This window comes from Lepidochelys olivacea (assembly GCF_965140295.1).
Source record: "Lepidochelys olivacea isolate rLepOli2 genome assembly, chromosome: 16".
Lineage (NCBI taxonomy): Eukaryota > Metazoa > Chordata > Testudines > Cheloniidae > Lepidochelys > Lepidochelys olivacea.
Window position 1 is genome coordinate 8534373 of NC_140426.1, and position 18764 is coordinate 8553136.

At 45.0% G+C, this 18764-nt stretch overlaps 1 protein-coding gene across 1 annotated transcript in view; it reads left to right on the top strand.

Annotated features, from left to right (window-relative positions):
- The window catches only part of LOC311532211 (uncharacterized protein), a 41685-nt gene that overhangs the window by 11450 nt on the left and 11471 nt on the right, over positions 1-18764 (top strand). Inside the window, exons 8-12 of the mRNA XM_084650486.1 lie at positions 14460-14573; positions 15301-15354; positions 16549-16584; positions 17441-17485; positions 18349-18384. Coding sequence (XP_084506612.1) covers positions 14460-14573; positions 15301-15354; positions 16549-16584; positions 17441-17485; positions 18349-18384 — 285 coding nt within the window. The remainder of the gene's footprint in view (positions 1-14459; positions 14574-15300; positions 15355-16548; positions 16585-17440; positions 17486-18348; positions 18385-18764) is intronic.

The following is an 18764-nucleotide window of genomic DNA, read 5'->3' on the forward strand; positions in this document are numbered from 1 at the left end:
CTTTATGCACCAGCCACGAGGGGGCAGACATCATCATAGACACTTACCCAGTGCAGTGCACTAGGACTAGAGCAGGTAAAAAAAGATTAAAATAGTTTAGTGGGGAAAAAATTGACTTTTTCAGTTGTTTTCATTTCAAAAGTTTCTAAATTAACCCATTTTTGCTTTTGGCTTTTATGCATTAAAAAGTATGATTTTTTTCCTGCCAAACAAAACGTTACAACCACATCAGTGATATTTCATGAAAATTTTCATGTTTTTCCAAAGCTGTTTGTCCACAGAAGAGCTCATAATTTGAGAAATGTCTGCCAGCTCTGTCTAGGTTATGTCTCCTCTCCTGCATGGCTCTGCTGTCTCTTGATTCCATTACCAGAAGCACCACCACAGCTCCTACCACTGCCATGCAATTCTTCCTGTGGTGTTCGGGACTCATTACCCTCAGATGCTGCGTCTGCCTCTGGAGAACCTTCCCCTCTGTCAATAAAGCAAGGGCTGCTCAATGAGTTCCACGTCTCAGATTTGTTTGTACACACAAGACAGTTCAATAGTATTAAAGCCCAAATGTGCCTGGCCCTGCATTGTGAACATTGTGGGCAGAGCGTGCCCTGGGCAGAAGGGGACATTATTTGTCTGGCTACCCTGGGGAGTGAAAGAGAGGGGAGCTACCTCTGCCAGCAGCGTTGTGGCTGCAGAAGGGTCATGTCGAAATAGGGTGAGGGTGGAAATAGAAGAGCACTGAGACGATCTCGGGCTAACCCTGCACTAGAAAGTCCCATTGCCCAGCCCATGGCACCTTGTGAGGCAGAACAGGCCACAATCTCCCCTCTTTATGCTGGTATTATTCCCAGCGGAAGATTTAACAGTCACCAAGGTCAGCAAATGCTGACTGGACCCCAAGTCCCACCCCCTTACCCCCATCTCCCTCTGCCAGTGTTTTTCCCAAGAATTGAAATTAGGGGAGTGTTCGAATTTACGGGGGGGGGGAGGGGTCAGGGCCAATGAGGGGTGAGACCGTGAGGGTGAAGGTGGCTCTATGGCACCATAGTAAAAACTGAAAAATGTTTCATGACCATTTAAATAGATTTAACTCTTGTTTTAAAATCATCACAAAAATTAAATTTGGCTACTCAATCCTTCTATGAAGCACGACATCTTCATCCTTCTTGGTTTCTTGTTATAATTTTGTACAACTCTGTTAATGAACATCTTGAATGCAATGCGTTATCTTTGGTGGCTTCTTATGTGTCCAATACTTCCATTCCTTCAATTGCTATGCTCATTAGATCATTCACAGGGTCAGGCAGACGGCGACTTCTTTCAGAACACAAAATTCTCTTCAGTTGAGGCGAAAGAACACTCAACTGTAGCTGTTGTGACTGGGAGTAACAAGAGATGAATTCCTACTTCTTTCATCCCAGGAAACATAGCACAAAGATTGGGTAGAGCCACTGGTGATGATAAAAAAGAAGTTGAAGTCAAATCTTCATTCATTCGTCGTATGATATTCCACTCTGTGTTCAAATTCTCTATTCTGTCCTGAGCACATGGCAGCCCCATTGCTGGTAGTGCCTCCCTCCACTCAGCTGTCGGTGTTTTAGAGGACAGGGATCTGTAAAAGCTACATTGAGGTTGAGTAGAATCTAGAAGTCGCTGCTGTAGATTTTTAAGAATCAAGTCTGTGTACTTTTTCAGTTGTCTTAACAAACACTTCTTGTCCTTTTCACTTAAGGATTCAATAGAAATGCCTTCATTACTTCTGGACTGAAGTCTTTGCTTCTTCCAATACTTTTTCAATGGATAGCTCTCTGATTGATCCAAATGTAGCTTCTATTGCTGGACAAAGATCTACTACTGTTGTAGCAGATGCCTGGATGGCATTGTTTAATGACCCAAGTAGTTTCAACAGTAGACTTACAAGGGAGAGAATGGGAATAGTCTTCTCTGAACGTAGTAGCAAAAGTAATCCACCAGCCTCACTACTTAGATCCATCCCATCTTGGTAGACACTTTTCAAAGCGAGTAATAATGGCCGCAGTCATTTCAAGACCACAGCCAAGGATCGCTCATGAGAAAGCCAGAGGATTTTCCCAAGTTGGACTAATTTGAACTTCAGTCCCAGTGTATCTTCTATATTTTCCAAGATATTCAGTCTTTTTGGATGCTTGCTGAAAAAAGAATATAATGAAGACTTTAAATTTATAGGTTTTTTAATGTCTTTTGAAGAGTCTGGCGCTTATAGTAGCGCTAGTTGGAGCAGTGTGTATAGGAGAGATTAGGGTTATGCTTTTCTCTGAGCAAAGCTTGTGCTCCACCATGTCTTCCAGAGAAGTTTGCAGCTCCATCAAATCCACAAGCAGCCATCTGTTTGGGGTCCAATTGACAGGCATTTAACTCTTCTAAGATGTGGGTTTTCACAGATGCAGCCGATGTGTCTTCTATAACTTGAACATCTAGAAATGCATCTACTGGCCTACCCCTGACATCAAGATAACGTACACAGTGACTTAATACTTGATGCCCATTTGCATTGGTGCATTCATCAGCCATGTATGCAAATTTTTTTTGTGGTGAGAGAGTTCTTCATTTTTTCAACTGTTGAGTCTTTCACTGTTACACCACATGCGTCTAGCCAGTCAGTTGAGTTTCTTGCAGAAAGACAGTGAGCATTTGCTGGTCTTGTTCAGAACCAGTGTTCAACTTCAGGATGAACAAGTGACCATGCACTTAACATTGGCCTCCAGTTTGTAGAGTGTGGTATCTCTTGCTTAAATAGAAAGTATGTTTAAATAGAAAGCCATGTTTGTTCGCATGAACTGCGTTGTGTCTCCAGCATTCTTAACAGCCACATTAACACTCACCGGCGTTGTCCTTGATCAGTGGAGACTCAGAGTTCAGAGGTGCTTTTACATGAGTTCACCTCCCAGATGGGGGACAAGAAGGCACCTTCCTCGTTCCTCCAGCTGCTCACTGTTCGCTCTGGCCACTGCTGTTCGTTGTGCCACTGTTCACTCCATCACTCTGTTGCCAATGGCCCTGCACCGTCACCTTCTGCTGACACTTGCCACTGTGACCTCTGCTAGTTGGTCTTTTGAGGTTCCACCCGGCTCTCCGTGATTTCAGCTGAGCTCTCAGTGGGGGAACCTTGCTGCTAGTGTAGACTGGGCCGTCTCTGCCACAGAAACACTGTCCCACAGCAACTCTAAGCACTTAGACCTGATTTCAGCTGTAGTGGTCACTTAACAAAACAAAAGACTCTCTACGGAGCCTAATCAGCTCTGTCTTTAAACAGTGGAGAGGGGCAGGTCAAATAGTACTTGTGACTGAGGCAGACCATCAAGCAAAACACCTGTCCCCACCCTCTCTCTTGATGCCCTCAATCAGCACAGGCTAAGTATAGTTCTACTGCCCTTTACTCAGACAATAAGAACAACAACATTTCATTACCCGCCCTTCCCCTGCATTCAAGTGATTTGTAACCCAACCCAGCCAAAATCTATCACTTGGGCAACACAGCTCTGTTTGCTGAATACCTAGGTAGATTAGGTGTGAATGTAAATATAATCTGGTCCTGAAGCCTTTCCCCACAGCCCACAGCTCATCACTAGCTGTCAGGGAGAGCTCTTTAGACTTTGCTTACAAATCATAATTTGAAATTATTAGGTTGACCAACATCACCGAAATGAATGCACTGACATGGTCATAAAAAACAACAGCTGAATAAGGAAGCTAGTCTGTGTTCATACTTTTCAAATCTATTATACTTTTTCAGATGCACATATTTTATCATACACTGTATATGCTTTTAAAGTGTGTGTTAATGTTTCAATTTCAATTCAAATTTCCAAACAGTCACTAAACACACAACACTGCACGTAACTAGTTCACAAAACTGCGGGGTCGGAGGTGGGGGAAGGGGAACCCTGCCAGTGGCAGAGAAACAAAAAGATGGGCCTTGGTGCAGGCTTTTATTGTGGACCCCCATATGGCATCACAAGTCCCACATTCTCTCTTCCCTCACCCCCCCCATCCCTGCTTCTGCACCTCCTGCTCTGCTCCCCCGCCCATCCCAATGCCCCACCCAGGTCCATGCCCTGCACTGGAGCTGCTGCTGCTAGAGCCATCAGCACGGCTCCTGCCAAAGCCAGACCTGCTACCGCGGGAGTCAGCGCCGCAAACCACAGCTGCTGCTGCCAGCGGAGCTGGAGTCGGAGCCCTAGCAGGCAGCGGGGAGGGTGGGGGGAGGCTCTGTCCTTCTCCCACTGTACCCCCCCCGCCCCGGGCATGTTCAGTCACTGTCTCTGGCAGCCGGGCCGGGTGGAGAGCGGGATGGAGCCACGTCTCACGCCGGCTGGAACCGGCTGCTCCAGGTCTCTGTTCCACGCAGCACAGCGGCTGCCTGAGAGAGCTGGGCTGGGGAGCTGGCAGCAGCGGTGGGTTGCCCCTTGCCTGGGCCCTGCTGCCGGGGACAGGGGCCAAGCGTGCCGGCTGGGCAGGTGCAACAGGAGGACAGAACCCCTCTCCCCGCCCCACAACTCAGCAGGCCAATCAGGGGAGGGGGGCACTTGGTCCCACATGAGCGCCCTATATATCGTCGCTGCTCCCAGGGGACCCATGGCCACCTGCCCTGCAATGCCTTTGAAACTCCACCGCGTTTGAGCCTGCCCAGCACTGGCTGCTGCTAGGAGACGTTTCCTTTCCCGTCCTGCAGGGGCCACAGCCTCTGGGCATTATGGAGGAAAAATGTAGTAGGCCTAAACTAATAGGCCTAAAATTTTGGTCAAGCTATCTGTGTGTATAAAGCATAAGAAGAGGGTGAGGAAAATTCCATTAAGAGGCAGATAGCAGCAGCTCAGCTTAAAAATGTAACCACAACCACTAGAAGTTAGAAAAGACCGTTAACCACAAAGGAAGCACCTGTCAATAACAGGTAAAACTTGTTTTGCTATATTCCAAATAAGGCAAAGCTACCGTTAAAGCTTGCACTATATGCCAAATAAGGAAATTGCTGTTGAAGGAAGTGTGCTTAACAAATTGTGGTTTTCAGCTACATAAGCTCCTGTATTTTCTGTTCATGGCAGAGCAGCTCCAGCTGACTCTCCCTGAATGCGCATGCTTAAATAAAGAGGACCTCAGGCGTTGTTCTGATCCAAACACAATGCATTGTTAATTTTTCCACAAGAGCATGCACCAGTGCTGACGGAACTGCTTGTGGGATGTGTTGTGTCTGTAGCCTTCTCAAGCAGTGGGACACTGAGAGGTGTGTATCGGCCTGCTACAGCCTCTCCCCGGCCCCACTCTAGCTTTGCTGATCTCTGCTAGATTCTGCATGGAAAATCTTTTTTCTTTTTACGATTCCCCCCACAATCAAGGATAAATTAAGCAGCACAAAAACACACTTCGTTTAGGCCTACACTGCCAGCTTAGTTATTCTTATACTGGATGGTGTTTGAAAATGAACGTCATAAATAAAGATACATGTCTGATTTTAGAGCATGAAAAGAAAAAGCGATTTTTTGTTATTTCAAACTGCCTCCAAAGATCCTAAGAAGCAGAAACTATCATTTTGTAAACAGCCTGATCAATCCCTGGAGTCTAAAGTAGAAGTGTGTGAGCCGCATCTCAATTCAGGGCACACGAATCTGTCATTGTGGCAAGGTTTAAGTCAGGAAAACAATTCATTCAATACCAGTCAAGATGCAGCTGATGATATTTCCAGAGCAACTTTGCTTGAAACTCGCACACCTGAAGACCAGATGCGCTACAAACCAACACAGCAAAAGATCCCATAGATGATCTTAAAATCAAATAAAACCCAAAGACCCTGTAGATCAGGGTTTCTGAGGCCCCGCACAACATGCTGTAAAATCTCCATGGCCCACCTGTACCACAACAATTGTTTTTCTCCATATCAAATCTACAGCTGGCATTAAGGGGCAGGAAGCAGGGCCATTTCCCCGGGGACCCACGCCACAAGGGGCACCGCGACACTAAGTTGCTCATGCTTCAGCCTCAGCCCCAGCTGCTGGAGCTCAGGGCCCCGGGCTGCAGTCCTCCATGGTGAGGCTTCAGCTTTCTGCCCTGGGCCGTAGTGAGTCTAACGCCAGCCAGGCTTGGTGGACCCCCTGAAACCAGCTCGTGGCCCCCCACGGGCCCAACCAGACCCCTGGTTGAGATCCACTGCTGTAGATGATCTTGAAAGGAGAAAAACCTAGGACCTTACCTATGAGTAGGTCAATTATGAAACAGGCCAGAGGAGTCTTCCTGTTAAAATAGGTTTGAAGGTCCCAAGTGACAAAAGGCACTTTCAAGATTCAGTTTTGTCACTGGAGCAATTGTGTAGCTTGTACAGCTTGGTCCTTGCCAAGCCAATGAATGTGATAAGCCAGATGGACTGGACAGTTTCATTTTTTTCTACAAACCTCCATTTTTCATCTTCATTTTACAGCAGTGGTCACCAACGGATAGATCACGATCAACAGGTCAGTCGTGGAGCCTCTGACAGTCGATCTCAGGCTCCCTAACGTTGCCAATCCTCCTGCAGCCAAACTGGGATATTGGCCACTAACAGTCCATCGGCACAGTGGGGCTGAGGCAGGTTCCCTGCCTGCCCTGGCCCTGCACCGCTCCCGGAAGTGGCCATCATGTTCGGCTGCGGCTCCTGGGGGGTAGGGGCAGGGGTACTCGGTGCGCTGCCCTCGCCTGCAGGCACCGCCCCTGCAGCTCCCATTGTCTGGGAATAGGGAACCACGGCCAAAGGGAGCTGCGGGGGCGGTGCCTGAGGATGGGGGCAGGGCTCTGAGCCACCCGCCCTCTCCCCCCCACCCCGGCAGGAGCCAAGTCTGGACATGCTGGTGGCTTCTGGGAAGCTGCCTTAGCCCCTCTGCACACAGCTGCCCGGGAGCTTCCTGAGGTAAGCGGGGTTAGGGGGCTCTGCGCGCTGCCCCCTCTGTGCTCTGCTCCCAGAAGCAGCCAGTATGTCCCTGTGACCCCTGGGGGGGGGGCCTCCATGCACTACCCCTGCTTGCAGACACCACCACCATTGTGCTGCAATTCCTGGCCAATGGAAGCTGCGGAACTGCATTCCGGCAGTGCGTGGAGACCCTGGGGCCACAGGGACATGCTGGCCGCTTCCGGGAGTGGCACTGGGCCAGGGCAGGCAGGGACTATATCCTCCAATCCCATCCACACTGGCCAGAGGATATGCATCTGCTGTGTCACCTTCATGGGTGGAAGAGCAAGTGGACTCTTAAAGGTCTCTGGGGCACTGCACTTCCCTGGTGTACATGGAGTTCCCACCAGGGCTGGGCTCCACGCTGCCCTCAAAGCAGGGCACTGCCTGTACAGGAGAACTGAGCTCATAGACTCAAAGCAACAAATACCACAGGTCTGATTTTTTTTTCTGTGATTAGGAGAAAAAGGTGATCCTGGGAGAACTGGATTGAAAGTTGAGAGTCCCTGGATAAGTGTGTGAATAACTGGGGACCACAAACCACTCACCTATTGATATCATGCCAAGGCAAGTGTAAATGTTTAAAGGGAAAATGCTTGAAGCTGCATTTTTTGTGCAGTGGGCTATGCTGTTTATCCAGGTCTCATACTTTCTATTTTCCACAGTGCTTCCAGCATGTTAAAAACAACACTCCCCAAAAGTTTCAGAGTAGCAGCCGTGTTAGTCTGTATCCGCAAAAAGAAAATGAGGACTTGTGGCACCTTAGAGACTAACAAATTTATTTGAGCATAAGCTTTCATGAGCTACAGCTCACTTCATCGGCGTGTCTCTCTAATTTTACACTATTCATTTGCCTGGCACTTTTTTAAAGTAGCAAATCAGCCTGAGGCATCATAACATGTAGGAGGTCATGCGGGGCAGTATCAAAAGCCTAACTAAAGTCAAGATATACCACATCTAACAGTTCCCCCTTATCCTCAAGGCTTGTTACCCTGTCAAGGAAAGCTATTAAGTTGGCATGACATGATTTGTTCTTGACAAATCCATGCTGACTGTTACTTATCACCTTATTATCTCCTCTGTGTTCGCAAATTGATTCCTTAAATATTTGCTCCGTTATCTTTTTGGGAACTGAAGTTAAACTGAATGGTCTGTAATTCCTGGGTTGGCCTTATTTCCCTTTTTATAGATGGGCATCTAAGTCAGTTTTGCCTTTCGGGATCACAACTGAGGTACAGAGTCTTGTTTTCAGCTTCCTGCCAAACAGTCTCTCTGCAGGTGACAGTCCATGATTCATTGGTGCTGCTCTATAGTTCAGTATAGTCAAGTATGGCTCTGTTCCCATGGCAGTGGCCTTTTCCAAAAGCCATTTTCACACCATTCTCCAAAAGACCGTTGGATTGAGGATACGTGCGACTCAATGTTCCATGCTTAATCCCATCAAACTGTGGAACATTATCAGACAAAAGAACTGCCCTTGGGTCCCCATCTGACTGTGACCTGAGGTCAGACATGGCGATTTGCTGAAATTAAGCATGTTAGTCAGCAGAGGAAAAAAAAACTAATTAGGATTCCTGCAGTAATGGCAAGTGAACAGGGAAGAGCCCAGCGATGAATCCCCGTCCTGCGGTGGGGCACGGGAAATGTGGCATACAGAAGACCCAGTCCCTGGTGCCGTTCTTGGGTACTGAAGTCCTTCTGATCAAGGCACAGCCTGTGGGCGGTGTGAGGCCGGTAGTGGCCCCAGTGTGCCGGGACCGGGTCTTCTTGGAGTCAGGTTCCTGGGGAATGCAGCCCAAATCAGGTGGTAAATTCCATCTAAGGCTAATTACTGTCACGAGACCGATAGTCAACAAGTACCATAAGGGACAGTTGAAAAGAACTTTGAAGATAGAGTTCAAGAAGGCGTGAAACCATGAAGAGGTAAATGGGTGGGATCCACTCAGTCTGCCTGAAGGATTAAACCTGCCGGGTTCAGTCAGCCAGCCCAGGACGACAGATTCCCATCACCCCCTGCTCAGAAGGGGACTGCAGCTTGGACGGCTCTGGCCCCCATCAGGCACATTTCCACCTAGTTGGTGCACCACGACCGGCTCTGGGTTGGCTGGGAAGGCCTGGCAGGCAGGTGGCTCGCTGCTTCCTGGCAGGGAATGTTACAGCCCCCAGGCAGCAGCTCTTGCCTCACCCCAGGGCCGAGAGAGATAACCACCGCCGCACCTTCGCCCATGCCACCCAGCCCCTCCCTCACAAGGGGTGTGGTAGAGAGGCCTTGAGGGGGACGGGTCCCCCCCTACTCCCAGCGCGACTCTCAACTGGTTCTTGAGGATCATTGCTTCAATGCTGGTGACACTGGCTTCAGTGAGGATGGTGCTGCATAGATTTGACTGCCCTCCAAAACGTATCAAGTTACCAAGTCTTCTGTGTGATCAGATGTCTGCCACCATTCTCTCTAATGGCCTGGAGTCTGACCCTTTCGTTATCAAAACTGGGTTTAAGCAAGGATGTGTTATTGTGCCAACTCCATTCTCTATCTGTTTAGCAGTCATTTTGGAACTTGTTAAAGACAGCCTGCCAAATGGACTCGCACTCAATATTGAGAAGACTAAAGTGCTCCATCACCCTGCTTCAGGCCTTGCACATGACTCACCACAAATTGCCATTGAGGGTCAGATTCTGGAGACAGTCGGGCACTTCTGCTACCTCGGTAGCCAACTTTCTCAAAATGCAAAAATCGACAGTGAGATCCAGCACAGGATAAAGGGTGCAAGTGCTTCCTTTGCGAAATTGCTCCACGGGTTTTCATGGACCGTGACCTTCAGCAGGACACCAAGATCATGGTCTATAAGACAGTAGTTATTCCTACACTCTTTTACGGATGCAAAACCAGGGTAACCTATCGACAGCACCTCAGGAGTCTGGCGAGGTCCCACCAACGATGCCTCTGGCATATCCTTTGCATCAAGTGGGAAGATCACGGCATTAACACGAGCATCCTCACTGAAGCCAAAGAAAATAACAATCCACCATCAAAACATAGCTTTTACCAGCATAGGTAAATAAATCCATGCCAATTTCATACCATGCTCTTTGTTCATTGTGCTAAAACATAGGATCTTTTTTCTGTTTAGTTGGTATTTTTGACATGTTTCACACATTTTAGCAGTTTTCTCTGTCATTGTTCATTTCTGGCCAACACAGTCTCTCTTTGCTCTGTATTTACATTTTGCCATACCCAAGTACCCTTCCTGTATAGTAGTCAGCAAGTCAGCTTGTAACATCTACTCTCCTACTTCCTCTAAGCCTCATGCCATCAATAACAGATAGTTCTGCTTTAAACTGTAAATAGGGACATGGTATGGAATGTCCTGGCCACCCTGTACTAATAGCCTTAATACCCTCTGTAAAGAACCATCATTAGCTGTAGCCTCAGCAAATTCTTTCCACTTCCTGTCTGAGGCTGGACAATTCTTTTTTGATCTGTCTGACATGCACTATGTCTGACTCCACCCCTGTTTCTATTACAGTTTTATCAAATGTTCTGGACAATGTGTCCCTTACGTCCTCACCCACAGGCACTCTTTGAATCAGCCCAAGGGCTGGGCACGTTTTTAAATCCAATGTACGTGCTTTATTCCTTTTCACGATCTCAAAATCCAACAATTCTGTTTGATCTTTTACTGTCACTGCTAGTACACATGTACCTGTAGTAGGAAGGAGTTCCCCCATTATAAGCTTTCAGTTTGACCAGTTTGCTCACCATGTTCCCTGAGTTTTTTCCAACCTTTTGACACTAATACCTGAAACAACATTTACCTGGCATCAGTGCACAATTTGTAGGTTATAAGAGTCCCATTAGTGTCTAAGGAAATTGTCCATTCGTTTCTTCCTTCCTCTTCAGATACAGCTCCTAGATAGAACTCCTGAGCTGTTGTCTGTGCTCCCTGCCTGGATCACTTGCGTTAGCACACAGGCTTCGTTTCCTCTTCCGCAGTTGCTGAACTTGGTTGCAGACTTTGGCACAATGATTGTATTTCTTACAAATATTGCAGCACTTACCAAAAGCTGGGCATTGTTGAGGTCATTTTTCGTCCACATCTTGAGCAATCTTTGAAGTTTTTACAAACTCTTGTGCGTTGCATTTTTCATGCATCTCTGTTGTTTGTTTTGTACTGACTGACTGCTTGCCAGTTTTTTGTCTCTCATGTCACTCTATCCAGTGTGGCTGTCTGTTCTGTTTTCCTTCTATTATTTTTATGCTGTTGAATGATTTCTGCTGCCTGACACAGTCTTACAGCTTTATCCAAAGTGAGATCCATATAGTCCAATCGTCTCTTTTGCAGCTTTGGATCTCTGATTCCAATTACAAACCACAATACCACAGTGGAAAGTGTCATCCCGTTTCCCCAGTGCAAAGAGAGGAAATATCTGTTGCACACAGGCAGAACAGCAGCTGCCTTCTTGCTGTACAGACTGGAACCATGCAAACACACATGCACATAAAGAAATGAACCTTGGCAGTGATCTGCCATCTGGAGCGTCTGCCGTGCAGCAGTCACTGAAAAATCACATGGTCATGTAGAAAAATGCAGCAGTGGTATATTAGCAGATATGGCCTGGGCATGCATCATTATTATTTATTAGTTCTATGACACAGGCACACATAACACTGCAAAAATTGGGACAATAATTATTTTCTCTCATCCTTCATTTGCCTAGGCTGCTTAGATCATAAGGTCTTTGGGGCAGAGATGGCTGGAAGTTGAAGCTAGACACATTCAGACTGGAAATAAGGTGTAAATATTTAACAGCGAGCGTGATTAACCACTGGAGCTATTTTCCAAGCTATTTCCTATTGTGCTAGATTCTCCATCACTGACCATTTTAGAATTGAGATTGGGTGTTTTTCTAAAAGCTCTGCCCTAGGAATTATTTTGGGGAAGTTCTGTGGCCTGTGTTCTACAGAAGATCAGACGAGATGATCACAATGGTCACTTCTGGTCTTGGAACCGATCCCTCCATGACTGGCTTCTACTGCTGGTTTGCACAGCACTCAGTACAGGGGGGTCCAATCTGACACGAGGCCTCCTGTGGCTACTGTCACACACATATTAGTAACAGAGCAGTTGGCGAGTAAATCCACCCAATCCTGCTCTCCTTGTTCTCCCAAAGGTTCCCACTGAAGCCAACAGGGGGCTTCGACGGGATGGAGAAAGTCAGTTTGGGCTCATTATTTGGCACCCTATTTTACTATTTCAGAAGACACATTGACAGGAATCAACTTCGTGAGGAAAGATTCAGACTGGCTCCGTTCAACAATCATTATTTGCTGTGTGGGGGAAGCAACGGCTGCTAGTCCAGTATTCAACATGTCCTATCGGGCCATTTAATCAGCTCCAGTTGTGACCGCTGCAGCATAAAAATCTCAGTGGAAACTGCTGGAATGTGGAGAGTGGGAAGGAGGTGCTGAGATACCTGAGGCAGAGAGCTTTATTTGCTCTAGGCTCTATTGTTATTGCATATAAAAGACTTAAAGGGACTGAAATACTAAAGGAGAGGAGAGGTGGTGAGAAGACAAGCGGAGCTGTGGTTGCAGAGACCAGCACTAGCGATGGGGAGAGCTGCCCAGAAAACTCTCCTCTCTTTACTCTGTTTAGGAGCAACGGTTTGTCTGGCTCAGGACACCTGCCCAGGTGAGTGAAAGACGATTTAATCCTCTTTCCAACATCATTTCACACTGTGGCTCTTGCCAACCTGGACCCTGGAGAACTGGGAACTGTTCAGGAATATTCATTCTCCTACATGTCCATAAAGTGCTTTGCTTCTTCATGGTGCTTTTTAAATAATAAAATGAACGGCTTCCTTGTACAAAATTCCTTTGTCGAAATTAATCTATACTGCAGAAGTGCACAGTACAGACTTGAGGCATTCAGAAATCAGACACAGTTTTTGCAAATCATGTTATGAAAAGGTTGTCTTTCGTCTTCATTGAGATTCTTCAAAATTTGACTTGACCTCTTCTCCCTCATGCTCATTTACTATCTTCTAACCTCCCTGTGTTGCTGCTGGAATCTCTCTGTCTAAAGCTTTGCATAGTTTGCATATTTGGGCCAAAGCCTTTCTAATCTGGTGACTGACCGACCCACACAGGCAGATGAGCTAAATTCTGGAAAATAAAATCTCAATCTTCAAAGCTCAGAGTGAGCCTGTGATTTCAGATCCCTCTGCTTTATAAAATTCACCTTTACCAAATTAAGATGAAATTTATAAAATCGCAACTGTTGTGTACATATCACTGCAAATCCACTATACAACTCTTTCCATGTCAACACATTCATTTCTTTGCTTTGGGTTGAGAATCTAGCAGCATTTGAAGGTTTATTTTAGTTCATCATGAAATCCTGTGATCCTAATGCAAGATTTAGTCAAATTTGTGGAGACCTCATTCAGGCAAATGGTCTCTTTGAAGGAAATGGGTGGTTTGCTAAACAAGGATTGAATACAGGCTCCGCCATCTTATGCATAAATTAATGTATTATTTCAGAGCAGTACTGCCTTCACGGTTCATCTCCTTACGTTCATGATCATTTTGAAAATCATTTACTATGTACAATTTATGCCCAAATGTTCCAGATTAGGAGGTAGAGTTCCTATATAACAGGTAATATTGCCCATGTCCACATTTTGTTTACCTCAAAATTTTTCACAACAACAGAGCTCAATGGAGTTGACCGGTATGTCCCTATTTTTCTCCACTGATGTCCCTATAAATAATTTTAAATCTCACAATGTGTATAATATAGAGAGGGGACTGTTAGGTTAAAAACATATTTAGTTCTTTAAAATATATTACCTGAGCTTGTAAGAACAACTGTTTTTTACTTTTTATTTTACTTTTGCACAATTTCTTCACTGAATGGCAGCTATTTGTTTTTCCTCTGCATTTCATTCCACTTTTCATAGAATCATGAAATATCAGGGTTGGAAGGGACCTCAGGAGATCATCTAGTCCAACCCCCTGCTCATACCATGACCAGTCCCCAACCAAATTATCCCAGCCATGGCTTTATCAAGCCTGACCTTAAAACCTCTAAGGAAGGAGATTCCACCGCCTCCCTAGGTAACCCATTCCAGTGCTTTTGTTTCTCTGTGGTTAATTTCGTTAAAAGATTCTCATGAACTGACACAATGCTGCAATGGTCAGGTTGCAAACATTGCAGAGGGATGTGTACATCAAAACTAAGTCTGAGGTTATTTCTTTTAAATACAAATATTTAATAACTTCTTTTTAACTTTTGTTTTCACTATAACTTAAAACAAAGACTAATAGTAATAACCCCCAACTTTTAATATTAGGGCATTGTCTCTGAAATGCATAATGCTAATAGAGAAAGGAAAATCAAGGAACTATCTAGGCTTTCATTTGCTGAGTTTATCCCTCTGGATTTCTGCAGAATGTTTCAGATCGTGAGAGGCTAACCATCATTGATTATGGATTCATTTCTTTCCCCAGAGGTGACCATAGTAGGTCTCAACAGTACCGATAATCTCTCCATTCTCCAAGGTAGCCCTGGAATTCCAGGGGCTACAGGGCCCAGAGGAGACCAAGGAAATGCAGGAATGAGAGGTACATTCCCAGGCACTGAATGGGAATCAGACATGGCTGGTGCTGATGTAAATGGGAATTACTTTTATAATATGCTCAGACATTGGAGATTCCCCTCAACCCTGATATGAGGAAATTCACATGGCATCTCCCATATCCTATGGCAAGGGATTGGAGCTTCAGAATAACCAAGCTCTGAAATATTGTCCATTCCCTTTGGGTTGTCAGATTGGCAACCAAGTCCTCTGGTTCTTTCCTCCTCTCTGTCACTGGCTCGCTGTGTGACCTTAGTCAAGTCACTCTCTTTAAACCTCCGTTTTCTCCTCTGTATAATAGTGATAACAGTCCTTTACCTCCCAGAGGTTATCTGAAGCACATTTCACTGATCTCTCCAAAGCGCTCTGAGAATTTTGGATGAGAGGGGCTAGAGAAGAGGAAATCATGATTATTATCATGAGCCAGGACATTTTTAATGGTAGCATGTATAAAATGGTTGTTTACCAGCTTTGGCTCTCACCTAACAGCAAGATGTGCTTGTCCCTTTGACTTCAATGTGCCTCCATGTAAGAGTCCATGCTAGGGGATCCTGATGTGAGATCAGGGACTCAGCGAGCCAGATGCAGATACAGGATTTGAATTTTGACACAAATGGGTTGTTGTAATTCCAGGTAGGGGTGGTAGGTGGGAATTATGTACTGAGTATTTACGCTGCCCTGGAAAACATTCAGTCAGTTTTCTGTGTTTGCAGGAGAACGGGGACCTCCGGGGATCCCCGGAAAGGTGGGAAAAACTGGCCCAAAAGGTAAAGTAACAAAGGGCAGAGAACTGTGTTTTCCTATAGGTGACCTAAGAATAGGAAATACGTTTTTAATCAAATATCAATTAGACCTAGTATGGTATTTAGAAGTTGCTTATAATTATTAGAATTGGGAGCACTGGCTGTTGGGAATCTGAAAGAACAGGAAACAGGAAGGAGGGGGAAGGAGTTGAGAGGCTGGGAGAGCGTTACCGAGGCTGCAACAGCAGCTTGGTAAAGAGGTTTCCACTTTGAAAATAAAGTCCTGTTGAAGCTTGTTAGTACCTTGCCTGGTTGATACAACATTTTGGCAACGAGCATGGATCTTCTGCCTCTGAACCCACCTGCACCCTTTCTGCAAAGCCCAGGTGAGCCTCCAATTGCTTTTACTACCTGGATCCATATGTTTGAGGCTTATCTGCTTGCAATCAGTGCTACAGAGATTTCTGAAGTAAGAAAGCGTGCTCTGCTAATCCCCTGCCTTGGAGCAGAAGGGCAGCGTATATTTTACACCTTTCCCTTTGCAGTTGATAAAGATGAGACAGCACTCACTGAATTAAAGAATTTTTTTGGTGCCAAAAGTGAATGTAGTAGGTAGTTGCTACAGATTTTGCCAGTGTGAGTGGAAACAAGGGGAAACTATAATGCAGTATATTGCTTCCCTGAGGAGTCTGATTGTAATTTGTGACTTTGGGAATATGGCAGATGAGATGATTAGAGACCAGCTCATTGAGAAAACAACCATGCTTCGTGTAAGAGAACGCTTACTTCTAGAACCACATCTTACACTAGAAAAAGCAATAACCATTGCTACTCAGATTGAGTCAGCTACAGCTGAAGCCAAAATAATGAGCATGGATACAGGAGCCACAGTCCAGGCTGTGACTCCTTTGTGGCAAAGTTCCCTACCACTGCAGACACACAATTGCAAGAGGAAAACTAATGAAAAACCACCACATCAGCAAATTCAAAATACAGTAAAAGCATGCTTGCTTGTTAGTACCTTGCCTGGTTGATACAACACCTTGTTATAAAACATCAATTCCTATAATATGTGGGCTCCAAAACTACCATAACTTCTCTTCACTCTATATTTGACAATAAAGGGTTTATTATTGCAACAGAACTTCAGTTCTGATCCAGTGTCAAGATCTCGCTATCTCTGATCAGTCTTTGCTCTCTTATTTTTTGTTCAATCAGGAGAAAGAGGTCCTGCTGGCCGCCCTGGAGCGAAAGGTGAGAGGCCTCAGATGATTCTTCTCACCGCAGAGCAGGGCACTTTCTGGTGCTATTCACTTTGATAGAGGAATTGGGAGCAACAATCCCTCCATTGTACAATTTTTCCTTTCAGCTCCTTGCCAAACAAAAAAGATGAAATGAAATTGGTTCCGGTTAGACAAAAATGTCCCCTTTTTGTTGTTCCAAAATGAAGAGTTGGAACATTTCAAAATTGTGAATAAAATTTCACCCAGCTCTAATTATAATGTCATGACGTCCTATGCAGTCACAGGAGATAGATCTCAACTGCAGTGTAGACGTAGCCTAAGCCATTTAATTTCAGCCAATGCAGAAGACAAGATAAGATAAATGCAGTTCTGCCAACCCCAAATCTTTGAAAAACTAAAAAAAAAAAAAAAAGTTAGGCTCATCAAAAATCCGGAGACTGGTTTTAGAATCATGAGATTATGTAAAAATAATAAATCTGGTGTTCTTTTTATTTGCCTTCTGCTTTTTGAGTATTTAGGGGTCACATTTTGAAGCTTTTGCCGTAGCTTTGAGGGCTAGAAACTTACTTTTTCTTTAAGACCAAAGGCTGAAATCATGTCACATCCACTGGACCTGAGGAGCTGGGGCTTTAAGGAAAACACTAATTATCATGAGACTCATGACCAAATCCTGAGAGTTGGCAACATCCATCACTTAAGTCCCACAAAACAACAACTTTAACAGATCATGCGGAGTATAGCTGGTACATAGGCCTTGAACTAGCCCCTCCACACAATGAAACCCAAGCGATTGCTGTAGTGAGATGGTGAATTATGGAGGTGACCTCCAGGTAAAACAAGGATTTTATTCTGAGTTCTTTTTTTAGGAGATAAAGGAGCCCCGGGAGCTACAGGAATCCCTGGAACACTTGGTGAGACCCTCTGCACTCTCCTTTATACTGAACACAGCATTTCAGTTCTATTTTTGCAGCACTAAAAATTAAGAGTCTGAAGAAGCTTGTTTCTTGAATAGTTACCATGTCCACAATATCAAGCTCACTGATCCTCCAGTGAGATTTGGGCTCTATAAAGAGAGAAATAGCTGTGCCTACAAAAACACGTGGCCATCCATGTGTTGTAACGTCTGGAACAACACTAGCCAAATGACCTTTGGTATGAGAGAGAACAGCTGAAATATAAGTGAAATCTGTAGATCTGGAGGTGTATCCTAGAGAAGGTTACTTTCCCCTACCCCTCCTTATATTTTCCACATACCAGGAGTATGGAGTATGAATCACAAGAAATTGATCCTATTTATATGTCCAGTTAAAGGAACGACCCTTTTTCTACCAGTACTTTATTTAACTGTTATTCTCCCGTTGTCGCTTGGAATTTTTTTAAAAAGAATATTGAGTCAAATTCACAGCTAGCGTAAGCGCATGCAACTCCCTTGACTTTGTGGGCATTGCTTCTAGTTACTGACCAGCAATTAATTTAGTCTATTAAGGACCAATTCTTAGCCCTGCAAGTAGGAGCCTCATGAGAGGGTTACAAAATAGTGTTGGTACATAATGAGAGCAGTCTTGATGGTTCAGGCTGGAAGGCTGAGATCAGAGACATTTGTGGATCCATTAGCACTTGGATTTTCACGGTTAAAAACCTGTCTAGTGCATTTTCAAGATAACGAGTACTTTGCTAACCCAGCTGTACCTATTGGCCGATTACATAGTTTAAAAGACAGTAGAATATTTTCTGGTTCCATTTCACTTTCTATTGTGTTTCTTTTCATGACTAGAAGAGGAAGTGCTGGATTACATGCAGTGTCAGAAAGGTGAGAGTTTCTTATGACCACTGAATGTCATCTCATTTCATCCAGCAACCCAAACATGAAAACCCATGAGAGACAGACAATTTGCAAAAAAATATATATGTGATTTACCCCATTTGCTGTTCTTAAACTATAAGTAAAGAGACTTTGATCTTTTGAAATGAAGGTGTTTTGCTCTTAGCAATTGGCCAGTGAATCTTTTGTGGAAATACATTTCAGCCGACAGATTCACTTGCAAACTGATGTGAGTATTCCTGTGAGAATCTGATATTTTTTCAGGGTGAGTTCTGACCCAAGTCACGTTATAACCTGAAGCCCTTCTGGCTCACAGACAGATTTCAAAATGCTGCATGGGAACTTGTAGTACAAACCTTTGGTCACAT